Source organism: Phalacrocorax aristotelis, chromosome 2 (assembly GCF_949628215.1).
Source record: "Phalacrocorax aristotelis chromosome 2, bGulAri2.1, whole genome shotgun sequence".
Lineage (NCBI taxonomy): Eukaryota > Metazoa > Chordata > Aves > Suliformes > Phalacrocoracidae > Phalacrocorax > Phalacrocorax aristotelis.
The window spans coordinates 163,544,064-163,561,049 of NC_134277.1; the positions used below are offsets into that span (position 1 = coordinate 163,544,064).

The window sequence follows — 16,986 nt, forward strand, 5'->3', positions numbered from 1 at the left end:
CCCCCTAAGCCTTCAACACATGCAGGCCCTCGTCTCTCCTCTGGTTGAAGAGAAGTGTCATAACAAGTTAAGTCTTTCACTAAAGATTTCATGTCTTTCAGCAGAATCAACGACTGCGCCAGGGAGATGAGTATCCACTCTGGGGAGGGCACACTTCTATTGAAGGGGTATTTGTAATGCAGCCCAGGATATCATTTTTAGTTTGCTAGGGCTAAAACAAATTTCTTCATGACATCAGTAGAAAGATAAATAAGATAAAATTTTTCAAAATCTTATACTCAGTGAGCAAAGAAGCCCTGCTAACCAGAACAACAAACTGGAACAAGTACTGTATTTTATCTGCCAAGCTGCCAGACATTTTGCAGTCATGACTGTGGAACTTAGCCTATTTCTTTTTGGTCACTGCCGCTGCTGAAAAGACTAAATGCAAAGGTTGTCTCAGACAGTCTCTGAATTACACGATATTCACTATTCTCTTTCTGGTGTTGAAAGGTAAACACGTACATACATAAGAGGCCACATGGTTGTTCTTTAAACTGTTAGCCAACATGGTTCTGTTTCTAAAGAGAGTATTTGTGTTAATCTAGGGAATGACAAGAGCAGCAGAACAAACATTTTGAGACACCAAATGCCATGCTAATGCTGTAGCAGTACCTGTGCTGACAATCCAGACAGCTGGAGAAGCACTCGAAGTGTCCCAAGAGATCTCAAACAATCATGCAGGCTGTGCCCAAAACCAATGCCATTATAGAGAGAAGTAAAAATGAAGGAACACTGATTTGTCTTCCCACCTTTACCTGCAGACTATCCAGGACCAACAGGTAGAACTGATGTCAACAGGCCAACGCGCACCTTCACACTAGCCTCCACAATCTCAAACCCCTGCCAAACTGCTTTGGAAACCAGCCTCTTTCTTAAAGTCTCGTAACAAAGGATGCAGCTGGAACTAACAGTGGTGTCCAATGATATAAGCATCAATCACACACAGGAATGACAGGAAGGCATCCTAGCATGTTTCAGGAAGTACTTCTAGATCTTGTCCTTCTCCATCACCTACTGTCGCTCACCTCAAGAATAAAAAGGCCCAGAACACCGGTCAACAGATGAAAAATGACCTCTGCGTGTTTCGTGCAAGGCAGAATTCATCATAGAGTCAGTAGTTTAAGTACACAACAAACAGATCAGTAGAGATCTCACATGTGAAGCCTCTCACTAGAAGGCTGAAAAGAACTAAAGCGCAACAGCAGTCACAGGACAGGATGATCTTAATGGAGAGGTATACTGAGAAGCACTGAAAAGTGTACATTATTTCCCAAATAATAAAACAGACAAGTTTAGAGGATCTTTAATGAACTGAACTTACCCCAAAAAAGGAATGAAGCATTCCTAGTTTCACTGCATACCGTGTCTGGTGAGAAAAGGTCATCTCAAGGCACTGAGATCCTTGCCACCAGAAGCAAAAATGACAGCTGGAAACGTCTGAAAGAATGTGAGCTTGCAGGGGTGACGCACATGCTCTCTAGAAGTGGTTTCTGTCTGGACAGTCACTTTTTGATAACAGCTGTTTCCAAGTAACTCTGTGTTTAGAAAAGCTAACTCGGAATTGTTCACACAATACAAATTACGGTCCTTTTAAGTACTATGGATATTATCAGTACAGAGCCACAATAAAATATTGGGGTTTTTCCCAAGTATCTGACCTTACCCAAATCAAATTCAGTGTGAGCTGTACACACAGTGTTATGTTTCAAAAAGCATTATGCATGAGAGAGATTTAATTCCAAGCAACTTTGCAATTGCACATTTATTTCTTAAGTAAATTTCTTAAAGAAAGAGTGATTCTCAAGAGTGTGTTAACATTAAAACATAATGGCTTGAGATTAGAGAGTTTTTATGCAGAATTCGATAACTTTTTGCTAAGCAGAAGACTGCATTTTGCATATTTATGTAACTAAATAGTTTAATTTTAATTCAGACTCTTAGCTTTATGTTGTTAAAATAATGACTGACATCTCCCATTTACTTGATGATACTTTTTACTCAGATTTGCCAGGCTGCACGGTTGGAAATTGTAGTTCAAGTAAACATATACAAAAGTTGTGTTTTAAAATAATTATCAAGTCGTCTTTCAATTAAAACATAAAAAAATTGTTTTAAGCACAAACCGGTTTTGACTATGCATTCGTGTTCCGTGAACAGAAGCAAGAGCTTCTAATTAATAGATCTTTTCTTATAACTACTAAATCTCATCTTCCAAACTTCTACTTGAAGTGAAGAAGAAATCAATTTTTTCGCTTTTCCAAAGTCCCAGTATCTCAACTTCAACTGAACTACACTATCTATCTCAGAAGAATTACAAAAAAAAATTACAAGCCAGAAATACATTTCTGGCACTGTCATCCACACTCTAGCTCGTTTGGAACACCACTAACCGTGCCTGAGCAACATGCTCTCAATAAAAGACTTCAAACGCAACAGTAAATTCTATTTTGGATGTTTTCAGCTGAAAAGCAGAAAAAGATTGAGCTACTTTTCAAACACTTTGGAGAACATTTAATTTGATTTTTCAAAGACACTATCACAGTTACCATAGGTCTTATGAAACTGGAAGCTTTACTCACACATTTAATGTTTGAAGACAAGAAACACAAAAGTTTTTTCTCTTTAAGTTTTCAAACTTTTTCAAGATTAGGGATTAGCAATATCATACATGGACATGTGCAGTAGAAGAGCTTGAAGCCCTGCCTTCAGCCAAACCTTCCATACGTAAATCAACAAAGCTTCATTCAAAGTCCATTAAAAGGAAAATCCAAGGCCCTTTTAACAGCAAATAAGATCTACAGACAGAAAGATAATTTATTCCAGTTTATCAGTTCCTCTCCTTTCTCCACTACTGATTTGAGCCACTAAACAGAGGGAATTCACTGGCAGGCAAAAACCTAGAACTTGCCAGCAAAATTCTTTGCTGCAGGAGTCACCAAGGGGAGACACTTGACCATTACTAGAGGAGAAAAGAGAGAGGGAAAACCTGGATCATTTTACTCCCATCCTCTTTATTGTAAACAGGGGAATAACTGAAAAATATGCACCTTTTATCTAGCTTACTGTAAGTGAAAAACATTTTTAAAACCTTTCATCACTAATTCTGCCTCATTATTCTGAGTGATAAATCTGTCTGAAATACTTTTTCTAAGAAACATAATACAAACAGAATATTTGCCACTTTTTGCTTTTCCAGGTGATTTTTTAAGTGCTACATGTCCCCCCCGCCCCGAGAAGGGTCCTCACACATATCATTACCATTTCTGAAAATCACCCACAGACACATTTATTCCATTGTTATCCACTGACAAATTTAATAAATCCCACTGAAGTTTACTGCTGAATTTAAAAAAAAAAAAGACACAAATTGAAAGAAACCACAGAAATTTATTTTACTGCTAGACACTTAAGCCTAGCCCTAGATAAATACTGTTGAATTCGATTCATTGTCTCAAACACAGGGGCAAGGAATGTGCCTACTCCCTTAGATGACTTCTGTATCCAGACTATTTATGTTTCATCAGAAAGCTCACAGTAGATTCACTCTGAACTACAGTACGCTCTTTTCTTCTGAGTTTACTTTTCAGCCTCAATTCCCCTCAATCTCTTCATTAATAGCACTTATGAAGGCTTGAAGGCTGCTAGTATTTTCAGGTAATACTTTTTTTTAAAATCCACATACAGATTAAGCCCTTTAATCATATTCCTAATATTTACCAAAGAAACAGAACATTAGGCTTGAGAGAGTCAATCTACAGACTGAAAACATTCAATACAGTTTTATTTTAAAAACTGCATATCAAGGTCAGAACACTGTAATATTTAAAACTAATAACACTGAATACATGATTGATTACTGTCAATTACTCATGCATACACAGAATTTCCTAACTTCTGTGCTCACTGTTACTTCCCAAATCAAATATATTTCAAAACAAATTCACATTATTTCAGTGTAGGACAGAAGAAAGTGCAGATATCTCCTTTTTTAAAAATCATACCTTGATCAGAAAGAAAATCCAGCATGGTCTGGAGAAGGAAAGACAGATGCCTGACACATAGGGCAGGATTGCCCATTCTTCTGGAAGCATATACTAGCTCATGAAGCAAACGCATCTGTACTGCAGCCCATCCTCTATGAGTTCCTGTAAAGCAAGCAGTCAATTTTTTTAAAGCTCTAAGTCATCACAAACCAATTGGTTGAGGTTTTCTTTATATACTAAGCGGTAATTTAATTATATATATCTAAAAATCACTCAATGGAACTAAATTTGGTAGTCAAAACAAAAGAAAAATTAGGATCTCTGAGTTTGCTTGAATATTTAAATGTGAAAGCAATTTTTGTTCTATATGCTTGTCTATCAACTACTAAATCTATGATTAGAATTCAGTAAATGAACACTTTCCATGAATTTAAAAATAAAATGATACACCAACCTTTAAAGTTTTATATTTTTAAATCTCTCTGAACAAGAAATTCACATGAAATTTCATAGAGAAACTTCATTTTTATCCAAAGCAAGTACTTCTTAACTCTCCTTGAAGGTCGAGCAAAAGATACTTTCTCTAAATGCTTCTCTGGTTGTTACAAGTCAGTAAAAAGCAATAAAACTCCAGGACACGAGGCACATTTCCTAATTTTCAGTCTTTAAAAACTAAGTTTCAGACTATAAAATAGTTCATATTTGCCAAGTATCTATGGTAACAATAAATAGATCATCATAATGTAACTTTTCTTTCAAAAACATATTATGCAGTACTCTTCATGAAACTTAAACCTGCTGTTAGTAGTAAGCAAAAGCAATCATTTTTTAATAACAGATATTCCAAGACAGCCAATACTTCATAAACTTCTAAACAGCATTCCTTCTAATATTACCCTTCAGCTTTTGGCAAACTTTTTGAGAAATATTTACTGCAACCAAACTTTGAGAGCATGTATTTTGCACACACGAGTCTCATTATTTTTCACGTGTGAAATATTGTTCTTATCAAGCAGTTCTTACCGTTTACAGTCATCTTTTCATATTTCTCTGAAAAAGCCATTCTAGGGGTAAAATCTGACAAAGCACTTCAGTGCAACATAAAGGTAACTTAAAAAGGAAAGATAAACCCCAATCACGTCACTTTTTTTTGTAATCATCAGTCCCTTCAGAACTCCTACAACATCTTCTCCCAAACCAGTCCCATCCCAGTCATCTTTTCCATCATTGGCCACACCATATTGTTTCCAGTGCATTCCCTCTTCCTACACCCTTTGTAACTTTCTGTCTAGTCCACTTGGCATTTTCTGCCTCCTTTCACATATTGCTTCTTTCAGTGACTGCTAAAATCACACCAGTTTAAAAAAAAAAAAAAATAAAAAAACCACCTAAGTATCCCCACATTCAGCAGGGTGTTCACATGCCTGTTTCATCAACAGAAATCACAAATGCAGCTAAGACAGCCTGGAAAATACCATGTAGTGGCCGGTCAGCTGAGTATTTCCATGTTCTCCATTGACTGAATTCACTAGACAGCCCTTGGCAATAATGGAACTATGTGATACAGAAACACCTGAACTTACAAGACAACTTCAGACTAGAATCCCAGCACCAGACAGTCAATGTACGCTCACAAAAGGGAGAAGACTCTTCCAGCTGCTGTTCATTCATATTTAAACTGGTTCAGAGTTTTCTTACCAGTGCACCCCACCTCCTTTCCATCATCATTCCTTGCTGCTCTACTCCTGCAGCTACACCATTCAGTGAATAGTCCCCAAAAATGCTACTATACAAAAACAATGCCAGTTTTTGGGCTACATGGAAAGGTTTCCTCCAAAGGAGGGCCCAAGCGGCATATTAGCTGGCTCTTCCTTTCAAGGCAAAATGCGGCCCAGTATATTAGAATAAAGAGAACTTTTTTAATTATTACCTTAAATACAGCCTTAGATAACATTGGTAAAATTGTTCAAATATAGCTTACCCAAGGAAGAGCAGCAAGCAGCATATAGCTTGCAGAAAGTGAACACGGTATTTAACAGCTACAGGAACAGGCATGTGTTCTCATGGGCTATTTTTGCATTGGTTTTTAATAGATGCAATAAAATAGTAATTTAAGTGATATATAGGATCTACAAACTGTTGAAATGTCTTAACCAAATGGTAGTCTTACAGATAACATCACCCTGATCTAATCTGTGGAAAAATGTGACAGATTTGACCCTAAAGATATAATTACATGTACGTATGTATGTGTGTCTATATACAAAAATATTTGAAAGAATCTTTCATTCTTTGATTATAACATCAAATAACAACAAATATCAAAAGAAAATACACAAGTTGGAGGCACTTTTAATTGAATAAATACTCAAAAATAAAATATGACCTTTTTTTATACTGAGAAGTGTATAATAAAAAACATTTTTGAAGCAGTGGAAATAAAGCTTTCATAAATAATACGTAATTATTTACTGCAAACAGAGGAATACAGCAATGCATTCAGCAGTAGCTCACAGAAATGTGAAATTACTAAAAGCAACACTAAGGAAAAGTGAAGGTACAGTTTTAAAGAACTGGTCGATTTGCCACAATTAGTTTCAGGCAGGTAAATGATTTGGGTTTAGTTTGAAATCTCTCAAGAAAATGAGTTCTAGAAAGTCAGCTGAGTGACTGACTATGCTAAGGCATACTTTCCCAGAGACACTTACCTTTGCTGAAGTCTTTAGGATCCAAAGACAAGCTATAGCCAGGGAGAGTTTCCAAAAGCAATTTGTAGCAGGCCCTCCACCCAGGCTCTGGGATGCTGGGGGCAGCGCACTGCATTGCTGCTATACGCTTGAAAAAAGCAGACTTTCGGTGAAAACCAATACGTTCGTAAAGCTCAGAAAGAATGCTGTAACGCTGGATTTTTTCTTCTTCCGAAAGCTGAAATTTAAAGGGAAAAGATAAAAGGATTGGTTTTAATCAAAATTTTAAGGCATGTATCTGAGTATGAAGCAACAATAACAGGAGGGGAAAAAAAAAATGTAGTAGACATCTCCAACACTACAGAAGGCCAGTGATTTTGCATATAGTCAGTCATGACAGCTGGTGCTGCCAGGAACTTAAGCTTGCTTCAAGTTCAACAGCTAACAAAAGCAGCAAAGACAGAGTTCCTTAGCAACATTATTTGTCAGCAGTACTAGCAAGTAAATAGCTAAAGCAGTCAATAACAACTAAACAGCTCCACAGTTTATGGAAGATATTCAACATGATATTCTTATGCATAACAAGAACGCAAAAATATACTACTTCCAAAATCTATTGAATTACCAAGTTAAACATTTTCATCCCTTTAAGATTAAATCTATTATGAATCTTGAAATCTCAGGCTATGAAAGCAAAGAAACTACTGTCTCAATTTTTATGTGTCTCTGATCTTGTAAACCCCCAAATCCTCTTTCCGTGATACTACACATACTGCCGACTAGCGAGGAAGAATTTAGTGAAAGGTTAAGCCCCGTTAGGCTTTAAGTTGAAACAAACTTCTTGAGTTACTACCAACTTGTACTACTTTAGCTTATCAATATATGGGCACAAGTCCCAAGTAACCATCCTTTTCCTTCTGCTTTGAATGACAATCTTGCTTTGAAATCAGACAGCCAAGAAGAAACTGCAGCAGAAACCCTGGAAGCTATCAGCTACTTCAAGTCTACACCCCAGTAACAGGCACTACTGAGTTTTGAAGGTGGACCAATGCTGACACCTAGTGCTCAATAACTGGGATGCACAACCAAACGCAACAAAATATTTGAAATTACTCTAAAGCTGCTAACACGTTTTGCAAAGGCGTTTAAAATGACAAACTTCATACAAAAATAGCACTAAAGGACAGAAACAGCGGTTCTGCAACTCATTCTTCAAAACTGAAAGTATCAATTAGTGGATTCTGTGCGTTCAACTTCAGATACATAAAGCATTAGAAAGTAAAAAGGAGACGCTAGCCACACTCGTTAACTTTACAAAAATAATTGGGTCTTATAAATGAAGTTTCAAAACATCTTTTAGTCACTTAAATCCTAAAATAATTACAAAAAAATAGTCTGTTTCAGAAGTCACTTCTAATTTTGGACATACTGATATGAGAGACCTCAAAGAAGCCTACAGTTTTGAGAAGGCACCGCGACCTTATCTGATAGTACAAATCTTAGTACTTTAGGGTATGAAAAGACACAGACAGATAGACTACCAAATCATTTCAGAAAGTTTCAGACAGTTTTTGAAGCTGAAGTTGCTGTTTCCCTCAGAACTGACAACACAAGACGATGCCCAATGCAAAAATACCGCCCATTTATATAAATGACCAATTCCTGTAACAAGAGCTGTGCAAAGGCAACTGCACCCCGTCATGAATCAATGCAGCTGGAAAGAACAGGAGGCACAAAAAGAAAATACAGAACAATTTGAAACCAGTTTATCAGAATCCCCAAAAGCTATCATTCAGAAAGAACATAAGGGTCAGATTAAAGTAACCTACTGTAGGAAAAAAAAACCTGTTCCACCTTGGGTTTTTTTTCCCATTTACATCATTTTTTAAAAGCTAACATAATGAAAAAATCCGGCAGCAGAATTAAAAAGGGCATGAGCGCATGATCACGTATTGAGGTTAGAAAAGCTTAAAGAATTATTAAAAGCTACTCCTTGAATACATAATACTGTCAGTGTTCACACAGCCTTGGAAACTCACTTTTTAAGATGAGAAGAGAGGGTCACACTATCTAGGTAGACATGAGCGCTTATTAATAATTGGAACCATCAGAGAGGCAACAGAGCCTCAGAAGATTTTGTTTTTCTCCTATCCGAGTAAGTTTTTAACACTGCTATCTATCTTGTTGCTTAATGATTGCCCACAAAGCTACTCAAATATTTTTTGCAGTTGAAGGAAACTTTTTTTCATCGCAACAAAGACAGCAAAATTGCATTTTTGCTGAGCGCAAACAGTTACATGTTACCACCCAAGAATTTAAAAGGAAAAAAAATTAATCCCACACAGATACTCCAAGTAATTAATTCTGGGAAGACTAGAGCAGGCATTCTGCAGACCATTGCTGTAGTATTCACAAACATCTCTCCTGACCTTACAAATCCATAAAAGCTTAATGCCTATCAGGTGGCCGTGTGAAATAGCCAACGCCTGCAGCACAGCCTCTTTCCATCTGGTTAATTTTCATTTAATTTTCATTAAACTGTTACAAGAAACCAAGTCAGCAATTGCACCTGCAAAGGCAGTAGCTCACTATCGAAGCAACTGAGCCACTTTTTCCACAGGTTTGTTTCAAGACAGGCTTTCAAGAGGGTAGCTTTTTATTTGTTTTTTAATTATTCCTTACTATATTAAAATTCTATAATCTCACTTTCTTTTTAATTAGATGTCACAATTTATTGCTCCTGACTGGATGCCAAGATAAGTCTTATTACCCTGCAGCTCTCCTATAATCAGAAAACACCAATTATGTAATGTTACTCAACTGGGTAGGCGATTGAATATATGGAAAGAAACCAGTTTTCCTGTTTATGGGAGGCATACAGTTTATCCTGTGAGGTGTTTTTTCGGCTGTCAAATACTGGTTGTGCTGATGTTCTATCTACCTGCAAGAGAAAAACACCGTCCTACAGTTTGTTTCCCTAACCTATGACAGGATGACTCCTCCTCTGAGTTAGTCCACATTATAAATATAACTGTTAGCTGCTTCCATGCTATATAGACTAAATCTTGGAGAGCTGTAAGTATAATTCCCAGCCATACCTCTCTTTATGGAAAATTCATTCCCTAACACTGGAAAGATTATCTTGCTTCTCATTCAATACTCTATTATTTCTCATAATAATGCTTTCTAAAAACACTTCCACCTGAGAAAATGACAAAGTAGTAGATGTGCAGTTATGAGCTGGATGAATGTCATCCTTGATTGAAATCAATGAAGGTAAAGAATGGTTCACAGCTCAGCAGTGGGCCTCAGTGCCCAAATAATCAATACTGTCAAGGTGTCGGTTTGTTGTTTTTTCTTTTTAAAGCAACCATATACTGAACTTCTACACTGGTGTAATGATAACAGCAGACACAGCTGTGCCCTGGTTTTGGCTGGGATAGAGTTGATTCTCCTCCTAGCAGCTGGTACAGTGCTGTCATTTGGATTTAGCATGAGAACAATGTTGATAACACCCTGATGTTTTAGTTGTTGCTGAGCAGTGCTTAAACCAGTCAAGACTTCAGCTTCCCATGCTCTGCCACTGAGGAGGTGCAGAAGAGAATGTGAGGAGGCACAGCCAGGACAGCTGACCCAAACTGGCCAAAGGGATATTCCATACCGTATGACATGGTGCTCAGCATATAAGCTGGGGGAGCTGGCCCCAGGGTGGGGAAGTGATGGCTGCTTCAGGACTGGCTGGGTGTCAGCTGGAGGGTGGTGAGCAACTGCATCACTTTTTTTTTTCCTGAGTTTTATGTCTCTCTATTTTTCTTATTTTCCTTACAATTTTTGTTATTATATTTTAGTTCAATTATTAAACTGTTCTTATCTCAACCCACAAGTGTTCTCACTTTTACTCTTCCAATTCTCTCCCCCATTCCGCTGGAAAGCAGTGAGCGAGTGAACAAGCGGCTGTGTGGTGCTTAGTTGACAGCTGGGGTTAAACCACAACAAGCTGGCATCAGAAAACGAGTCAGTGATCATTACATATACAAGGTACAGCAGAAGATTTAGTGGAAAAGACCCAACCCAAACTACTAATATGGTTTAAAAATAAATTTTTTAAAAAATCAGTCAATATCAATATCACTTGAGAAAAAATCATCATGCTCCTTACTATCCAATTTAACGTATTTTTTTTTCTTGAACACGCCGACTGAGTACCATCATCTAGTTTGATCTCCCATGTTGTGCAAACCAGAGGTACACTCAGTGATACAAAATACATCACAGAACAGCCAAGGTTGGATGGGACCTTGAATGATCTTCTGGTGCAACCTTTTGTGGGAAAGGGAGTCTAGGTAAGATCACCTAGCACCCTGTGCAGTAGCATCTACAAAACCTCCAGCAACACAGACTCCACCATGTCCAGCCACCATCCAAAGCCACCAAGGCGAAGGGCTCCAGAGCAGAGGATGGTACGAGGGGACCCTTCCTAAAGCAGCAAAACCAGGAATGCAAAAGCACAGGGAGAGAGAGGGTACTCCAGCCCCAACCCTGCACAGAGAGGGAACAAGTAAGATCCTGACTAGCAGCAGCTCTGACTCAGCATGGGCCAGGACACGACTGATGGTGGCCAAACCCCCTTGCATATAAGAGCAGCCCCCAGGGAACACAAAAGACGGGGAGCAGGGCCAAAGGGGCATGGCGCAGCATTCCACATGGGCAGGGCACAGTCCCGCTCCTGGCTCTAAAGGATAACTCAGCTAGTGGTCATCGCCCCCCAGGAGAGGACCCAGCTATGGTTTCCACTCGCCCAAAAGCCATCGCCAGAAGGACTGTGGTGACCCAGGCAGGGCCCCCACACAACTATGCAGCTGTCCAGGTCTCTGGCTGCAGGGAGGGCCTGAGCCTGGCACTCGTACCAGAGGGCATCAGAGACAACAGCTGCTTGCGGCGTGACCGGGTGAATGATCTGCTCAGCCTGGTGGCAGAGCTGAGGGAGGGAGTGGAAAGGTTAAGGAGCATCAGGGAGTGTGAGGGGTAGACAGATTGGTGGAGCCGCACCCTACCATCCCTGGGGCCAAGGCAGTGGGTGGAGGCTCCACAAGGAGCAGAGGATCCCCTACCCTCTCACCACCAAGCAGAAGGAGCAGGGAATGGAAACAGGTCCCTGCTTGGGGCGACAGGTGAATCCGTTCCTGGCCTCCCTCACCTTCCCAGCTGCCCTTACACACCAGATATGGGGCTCTGGAACCTGAGGGCCAGGCAAATGAGGATGGAGGTGAAGGTCCATCCAGGGGGTTGCCTAGGGAGAGCTGGTCAGCCCCATGCATTGTGACCGCTTCTGTTAAGAAGAAAAGGAGGGTAATTGTCGTAGGCAGTTCCCTTCTGAGGGGGACAGAGGGTCCAAGATGCTGACCAGACCCATCCCACAGGGAAGCCTGATGCCTCCCTGGGGCTTGGGTCAGAGATGTTACCAGGAAACTCCCTGGTCTGGTACAGCCCTCTGATTAATCACCTGCTCTTGGTTGTGCAGGTGGGTGGTGACGAGGTCGCAGAGAGAATTCCAAGAGCAAACAAAAGGGACTTGAGGGCACTGGGGTGACTGGTTGAAGGATCAGGAGCACAGGTAGTGTTTTCCTCACTCCTATCAGTGGCAGGGAAAAATACTGAAAGGAACAGGAAAACTAACCTCATTAACAACGTGGCTCAGAGGCATTTTGAATTTTTTGGTCATGGGGAGGTCTGATGGCCTGATGGCCGCAGATGGGAGTTCAGCTGTCTCAAAGGGGGAAGAGGATTCTTGCTCATGAGAGCATTTTCAACTAGGTTCAGAGGCTGGCTTGGGCTTAGCAACCACGATAGGATACAGTTCTCAATTCTTGGCGAAGTAAGGAGCAGGGTCAGCAAAACCACTACCATGGACTTCTGGAAGGCAGACTTTGCCCTGTTCAGGGCACTGGTTGGGAGAGTCCCTTCGGAGGCAGTCCTGAAGGTCCAGCAAGGCTGAGCATTCTTCAGGAAGGAAGTCTTAAAGGCATAGGATCAGGCTGTCCCCATGTGCCATAAGACAAACTGGTGGGGAAGACGACCAGCCTGGCTGAACAGGGAGCTTTTGCTGGGACTCAGGAAAAAAAGGAGAGTTTACCACTTTGGGAAGAAGGGGCAGGCAACTCAAGAAGAGTACAGGGATCTCTTAGGTCATGCAGAGAGAAAATTAGAAAGGCAAAAGCCCAGCTAGAACTCGATCTGGCCACTGCTGTCAGGGATTACGTAAAATGTTTTTACAAATACATTAACAACAAAACGAGAACGAAGAAGAATCTCCATCCTCTACTGGATGCAGAGGGAAACTCTGCCACCAATGATGAGGAGAAGGCTGAGGTACTTAATGCCTTCTCTGCCTCAGCCTTTAACACTCAGACCCGTTATCCCCAGGGTATTCAGCCCCTGAGCTGGAAGGCAGGGACAAGCGCAGAACAAACCCCCCATAATCCAGGAGGAAGCAGTTTACGACCTGCTGCCCCACCTGGACACTGACAAGTCTGTGGGGCCAGATGGGATCTGCCCGAAAGTACTGAGGGAGCTGGCAGAGGTGCTCACCAAGCCACTCTCCATCATTTATCAGCAGCCCTGGTTAACAGGGGAGGTCCCAGGTAACTGGAGGTTTGCCAGCATGATGCCCATCTACAGGAAGGGTAGAAGGATGATCCGGGGAACTACAGGCAAGTCAGTCTTACCTTGGTACTGGGGAAGACTGTGGAGCAGTTCATCTTGAGTGCGCTCACCAGGCATGTGCAGGACAACCAGGGGATCAGGCCCAGCCAGCATGGCTTCATGAAAGGCAGGTCCTGCCTGACCAATCTGGTCTCCTTCTGTGACCAGATGACCTGCCTAGTGGATGAGGGGAAGGCTGTGCATGTGTCTACCTGGACGTTAGCAAAGGCTTTGACACTGTCTCCCACAGCATCCTCCTAGAGGAGGTGGCGGCTCATGGCTTGGACAGATGTGCTCTTGGCTGCTTAAAAACCTGGCTGGACGGCCCAAGCCCAGAGAGTTGTGGTGAATGGAGCTAAATCCAGTTGGTGGCTGGTCACAAGCGTTTTTTCCACAGTTTTGGGGCCAGTCTTGTTTACTATCTTTACCCATGATCTGGATGCGGGGATCGAGTGCACCCTCAGTAAGTTTGCAGATGACACCAAATTGGGCAGGAGGTGGGTGTTGGTCTCTTCTGCCTAGTCACTAGTAATAGGACAAGATGAAAAGGCCTGAAGCTGCAACAGGGGAGGTTTAGATTGGATATTAGAGGAAATTTCTTCACCAAAAGAGTGGTCAGGCATCGGAACAGGCTGCCCAGAGAGGCGGTGGAGCCACCATCCCTGGAGGTGTTCAAAAGATGTGTAGATGTGGCACTTCAGGACATGGTTTAGGAGACATGGTAGTGTTGGGTGGATGGTTGGACTTGATGATCCTAGAGGTCTTTTCCAACCTTAATGATTCTATGATTTTATGTCCATGAGGAGGTTGTTCCAGTGAATGATTTGTCTTACTGCATTTTTTTTTTTTCATACATTGCAATGAAACCTCTCCCATTGCAACTTGTACCCAGTTGGCCTTTGTCTTCTCCAGGTGGCTCCTTGTGAGGAATGATCGTCTAGATCACTTCTGAAGATGTTGAACAACATGGGGCACAGTATCAATCCCTGGGGGACTGTGACGGGTGAACCTGAGCTCTTAACCGAACTAGGAGTTGTTTGGTACAGGCTCCAAAGGAGGTAAATGCCTGAGCCATAGTTGGGCCGAGAACTCCTCTAGTTTCAATCTGTTCTCTGAAAACCCACAAAGGAGCAGAGTGACACAGTGTGCATTGATGCATATGAGCATGGACCATGTCATTAATGCATGAATAGCGGGTGCCTTTTCCAAGACTCATTTATCAAGGAACAAAGAGAGGAGGTACAAGGAGTCTCACGCATACCTTGTCATCACACATATTTTGACTATGAGCCAACCACTTTATTCCATAAATATGATAGCCTAAATGAGCCTTCTTTGAGCTCACCCTTCTAGGCAGCATGGCTGCATGACCGTGATTTCCCCTTGAGCTGGGACACCTCTCAATGTGGCTCCTCGATGCAGAGAGACCTTTTACCAACAGCACATCTCTGGATAAGTCCAATTTGAGCTCTCCCTCAATTGCAGCTGGACTGCACACCAGGGGACTCCTCCCCTGAGCAGGGATGCTTCTCCAGGTTTGACATTTCTCACCTGAGACTAAGAGATCTTGCCCAAGGCAGAGAGATCCCTTACTCGCAACAGATCCTCAGTAAGTGACTGACAGCATGCTCAATTGGTATTAATAAAACATTATTAATCCATGTAGCTATGCAATTATTATAAACTTGGTATAGATAATTCCATTAGACACAAACCGTTGTCCAAGTCTGACACTAAGATTGGACATAACCGCACCTAGGCTCCATAAGGACTTTAGCAAGCAAGGGGGTCCACTCTGAACCTCACAACTCAACGGGAGGGTCTTCCTTACCGTTTTGCATCTCCAGTCTCTGTGTGAATCATTCTAACTTGATTTTAACTCAATTTTCCTTTGTATGTTTCTTCCGTGCAGTAATTAATAAGGTGAACCTTGCCATCAAACTTACTAAACCTTGGCAAACCCCTGGTAAACTTCGTTAAATTCCACTGAATTCACTGACTTCAGTAAAACATATTGCTGCTTCTCTCTTTTGAGTGAGGTACATTCCACTCATTTGCAACAGGGACCCCACTTGTGACAGGCTGCTAGCCTGAGTGAAAACCTTCTATCACCGCCCTCTGAGTGCGGCCTGTTAGCCAATTTCCTGCCCACCTTGCAGACCACCCGTCCAGTCTGTATCTTGCCAGTTCGTTCAGAAGGCTGTGGGAAACAGTGTCAAACACTTAGCTGAAGGTTGCTAGATGATACCTGCATTAACTCCCTAAATTCTGACTGAGCTACAACAAAAATACGTAATATACCTGATCTTTATTTCAAGGTTTTCCAGATAGTGGCAGATCTGGCGTTTATAGAATATATTTTATTTGGTGTGACAATGCACACTGAGGCATGCTTTACACACACAAAGATTCATTTGAGGGGTCAATAGCTGATGGCATACCTCAAGTTCAAAGTTCATTTAGGGGCAAAAAAAGCAGAGAGAAAGAGACTAGCCAGCTAGGAAGAAAAGCAGCACGGTCTCCAGAACACCCTTCTCTGGTTCTCTCCAACACAGTAGATGACAAAAACGATGATGTCTTCTCACCACTCTTTTTCACTAGCTGCATTTCATCAGGACCCACTCAAACTCTTAGGTGTTTCTATTTGGGACACGTTAGAGCTGGCTGGGACAAGCTTTGGTCAGGGTACGTGTTGCATGCTGACTAACTGCCAAGCTTTGTGCTTTTGTATTATTAGGTAATACTTACCAGCTATTTAAATTACATATATACCTTGCCATTCACTAAGTCTTTTTTTTTTTTTTAACTCTAATATACCTGGCAAGTTGCAACATCAGTGGCGTCAGGGAGAACAGGTGATTCTCACAATGACAGTACTTGCTTCCACAAGAAAAACAACATAACAATATCGGAGTTTGCAGGCCACGAGAATAACAGCACAAGAACAACAAGGGAAAAATACCGCCACAACAGTTTACATGAAAGGCTACGCAGCTGCCAGCAAAAGACAGACTACAGAATTAAAGAGAAGACCTTTAGCACTGCAAGGATTACAGCAGTTATGGTACTCTGCAACAAAACTGATGACTTTTATAATAGCTTATCAATTAATTAATTTCTCATTTAGAGAAAATTTAGGTTAGAAAACTGACTCCTAGAAAGGATTCTCCGTAAATGAAAGAAAGTATTCTACCTCCTTCATAAATGTGCTCTGGGCGTAATAAACTCAATGGTGTGGACTTAAACTGCTGATCTTGCCAAGACATAATGAGCAAAAAAGGAAAGAGTAAGAAACTTAACAGCTTTTTACAAATTCTTTCAACCACAGCAGTCTCTCTGTAACCAGTGACATCAACCTTGAGACACTGATAAAGTTTTTGTCTTGTTCTGTTGTGGAACTGAGTATTTTTCTCACAGTTCCAAATAGTGATTTTCTCCTCTGAATTCCTTTCTGATTCGGCCTAACCAAGACTTCGCACTACACAACAAAAATTAAATTAACAACACTAGTCAGACTCTTTGCAACAAGCCATTCCTGATTTGCTCAGTTTCACTGAACGAGATGTGATCAA

General features: G+C 41.1%; 1 protein-coding gene across 11 annotated transcripts in view; it reads right to left on the reverse strand.

Moving 5' to 3' along the window:
• The window catches only part of TRAPPC9 (trafficking protein particle complex subunit 9), a 538,181-nt gene that overhangs the window by 491,190 nt on the left and 30,005 nt on the right, over positions 1-16,986 (reverse strand). For all 11 annotated transcript variants that reach the window (XM_075085899.1, XM_075085893.1, XM_075085900.1 and 8 more), the window contains 2 exons: positions 6,734-6,950; positions 4,044-4,187 (listed from right to left, as the gene is read on the reverse strand). In XM_075085899.1, the coding sequence (XP_074942000.1) occupies positions 4,044-4,187; positions 6,734-6,950 (361 nt within the window). The remainder of the gene's footprint in view (positions 1-4,043; positions 4,188-6,733; positions 6,951-16,986) is intronic.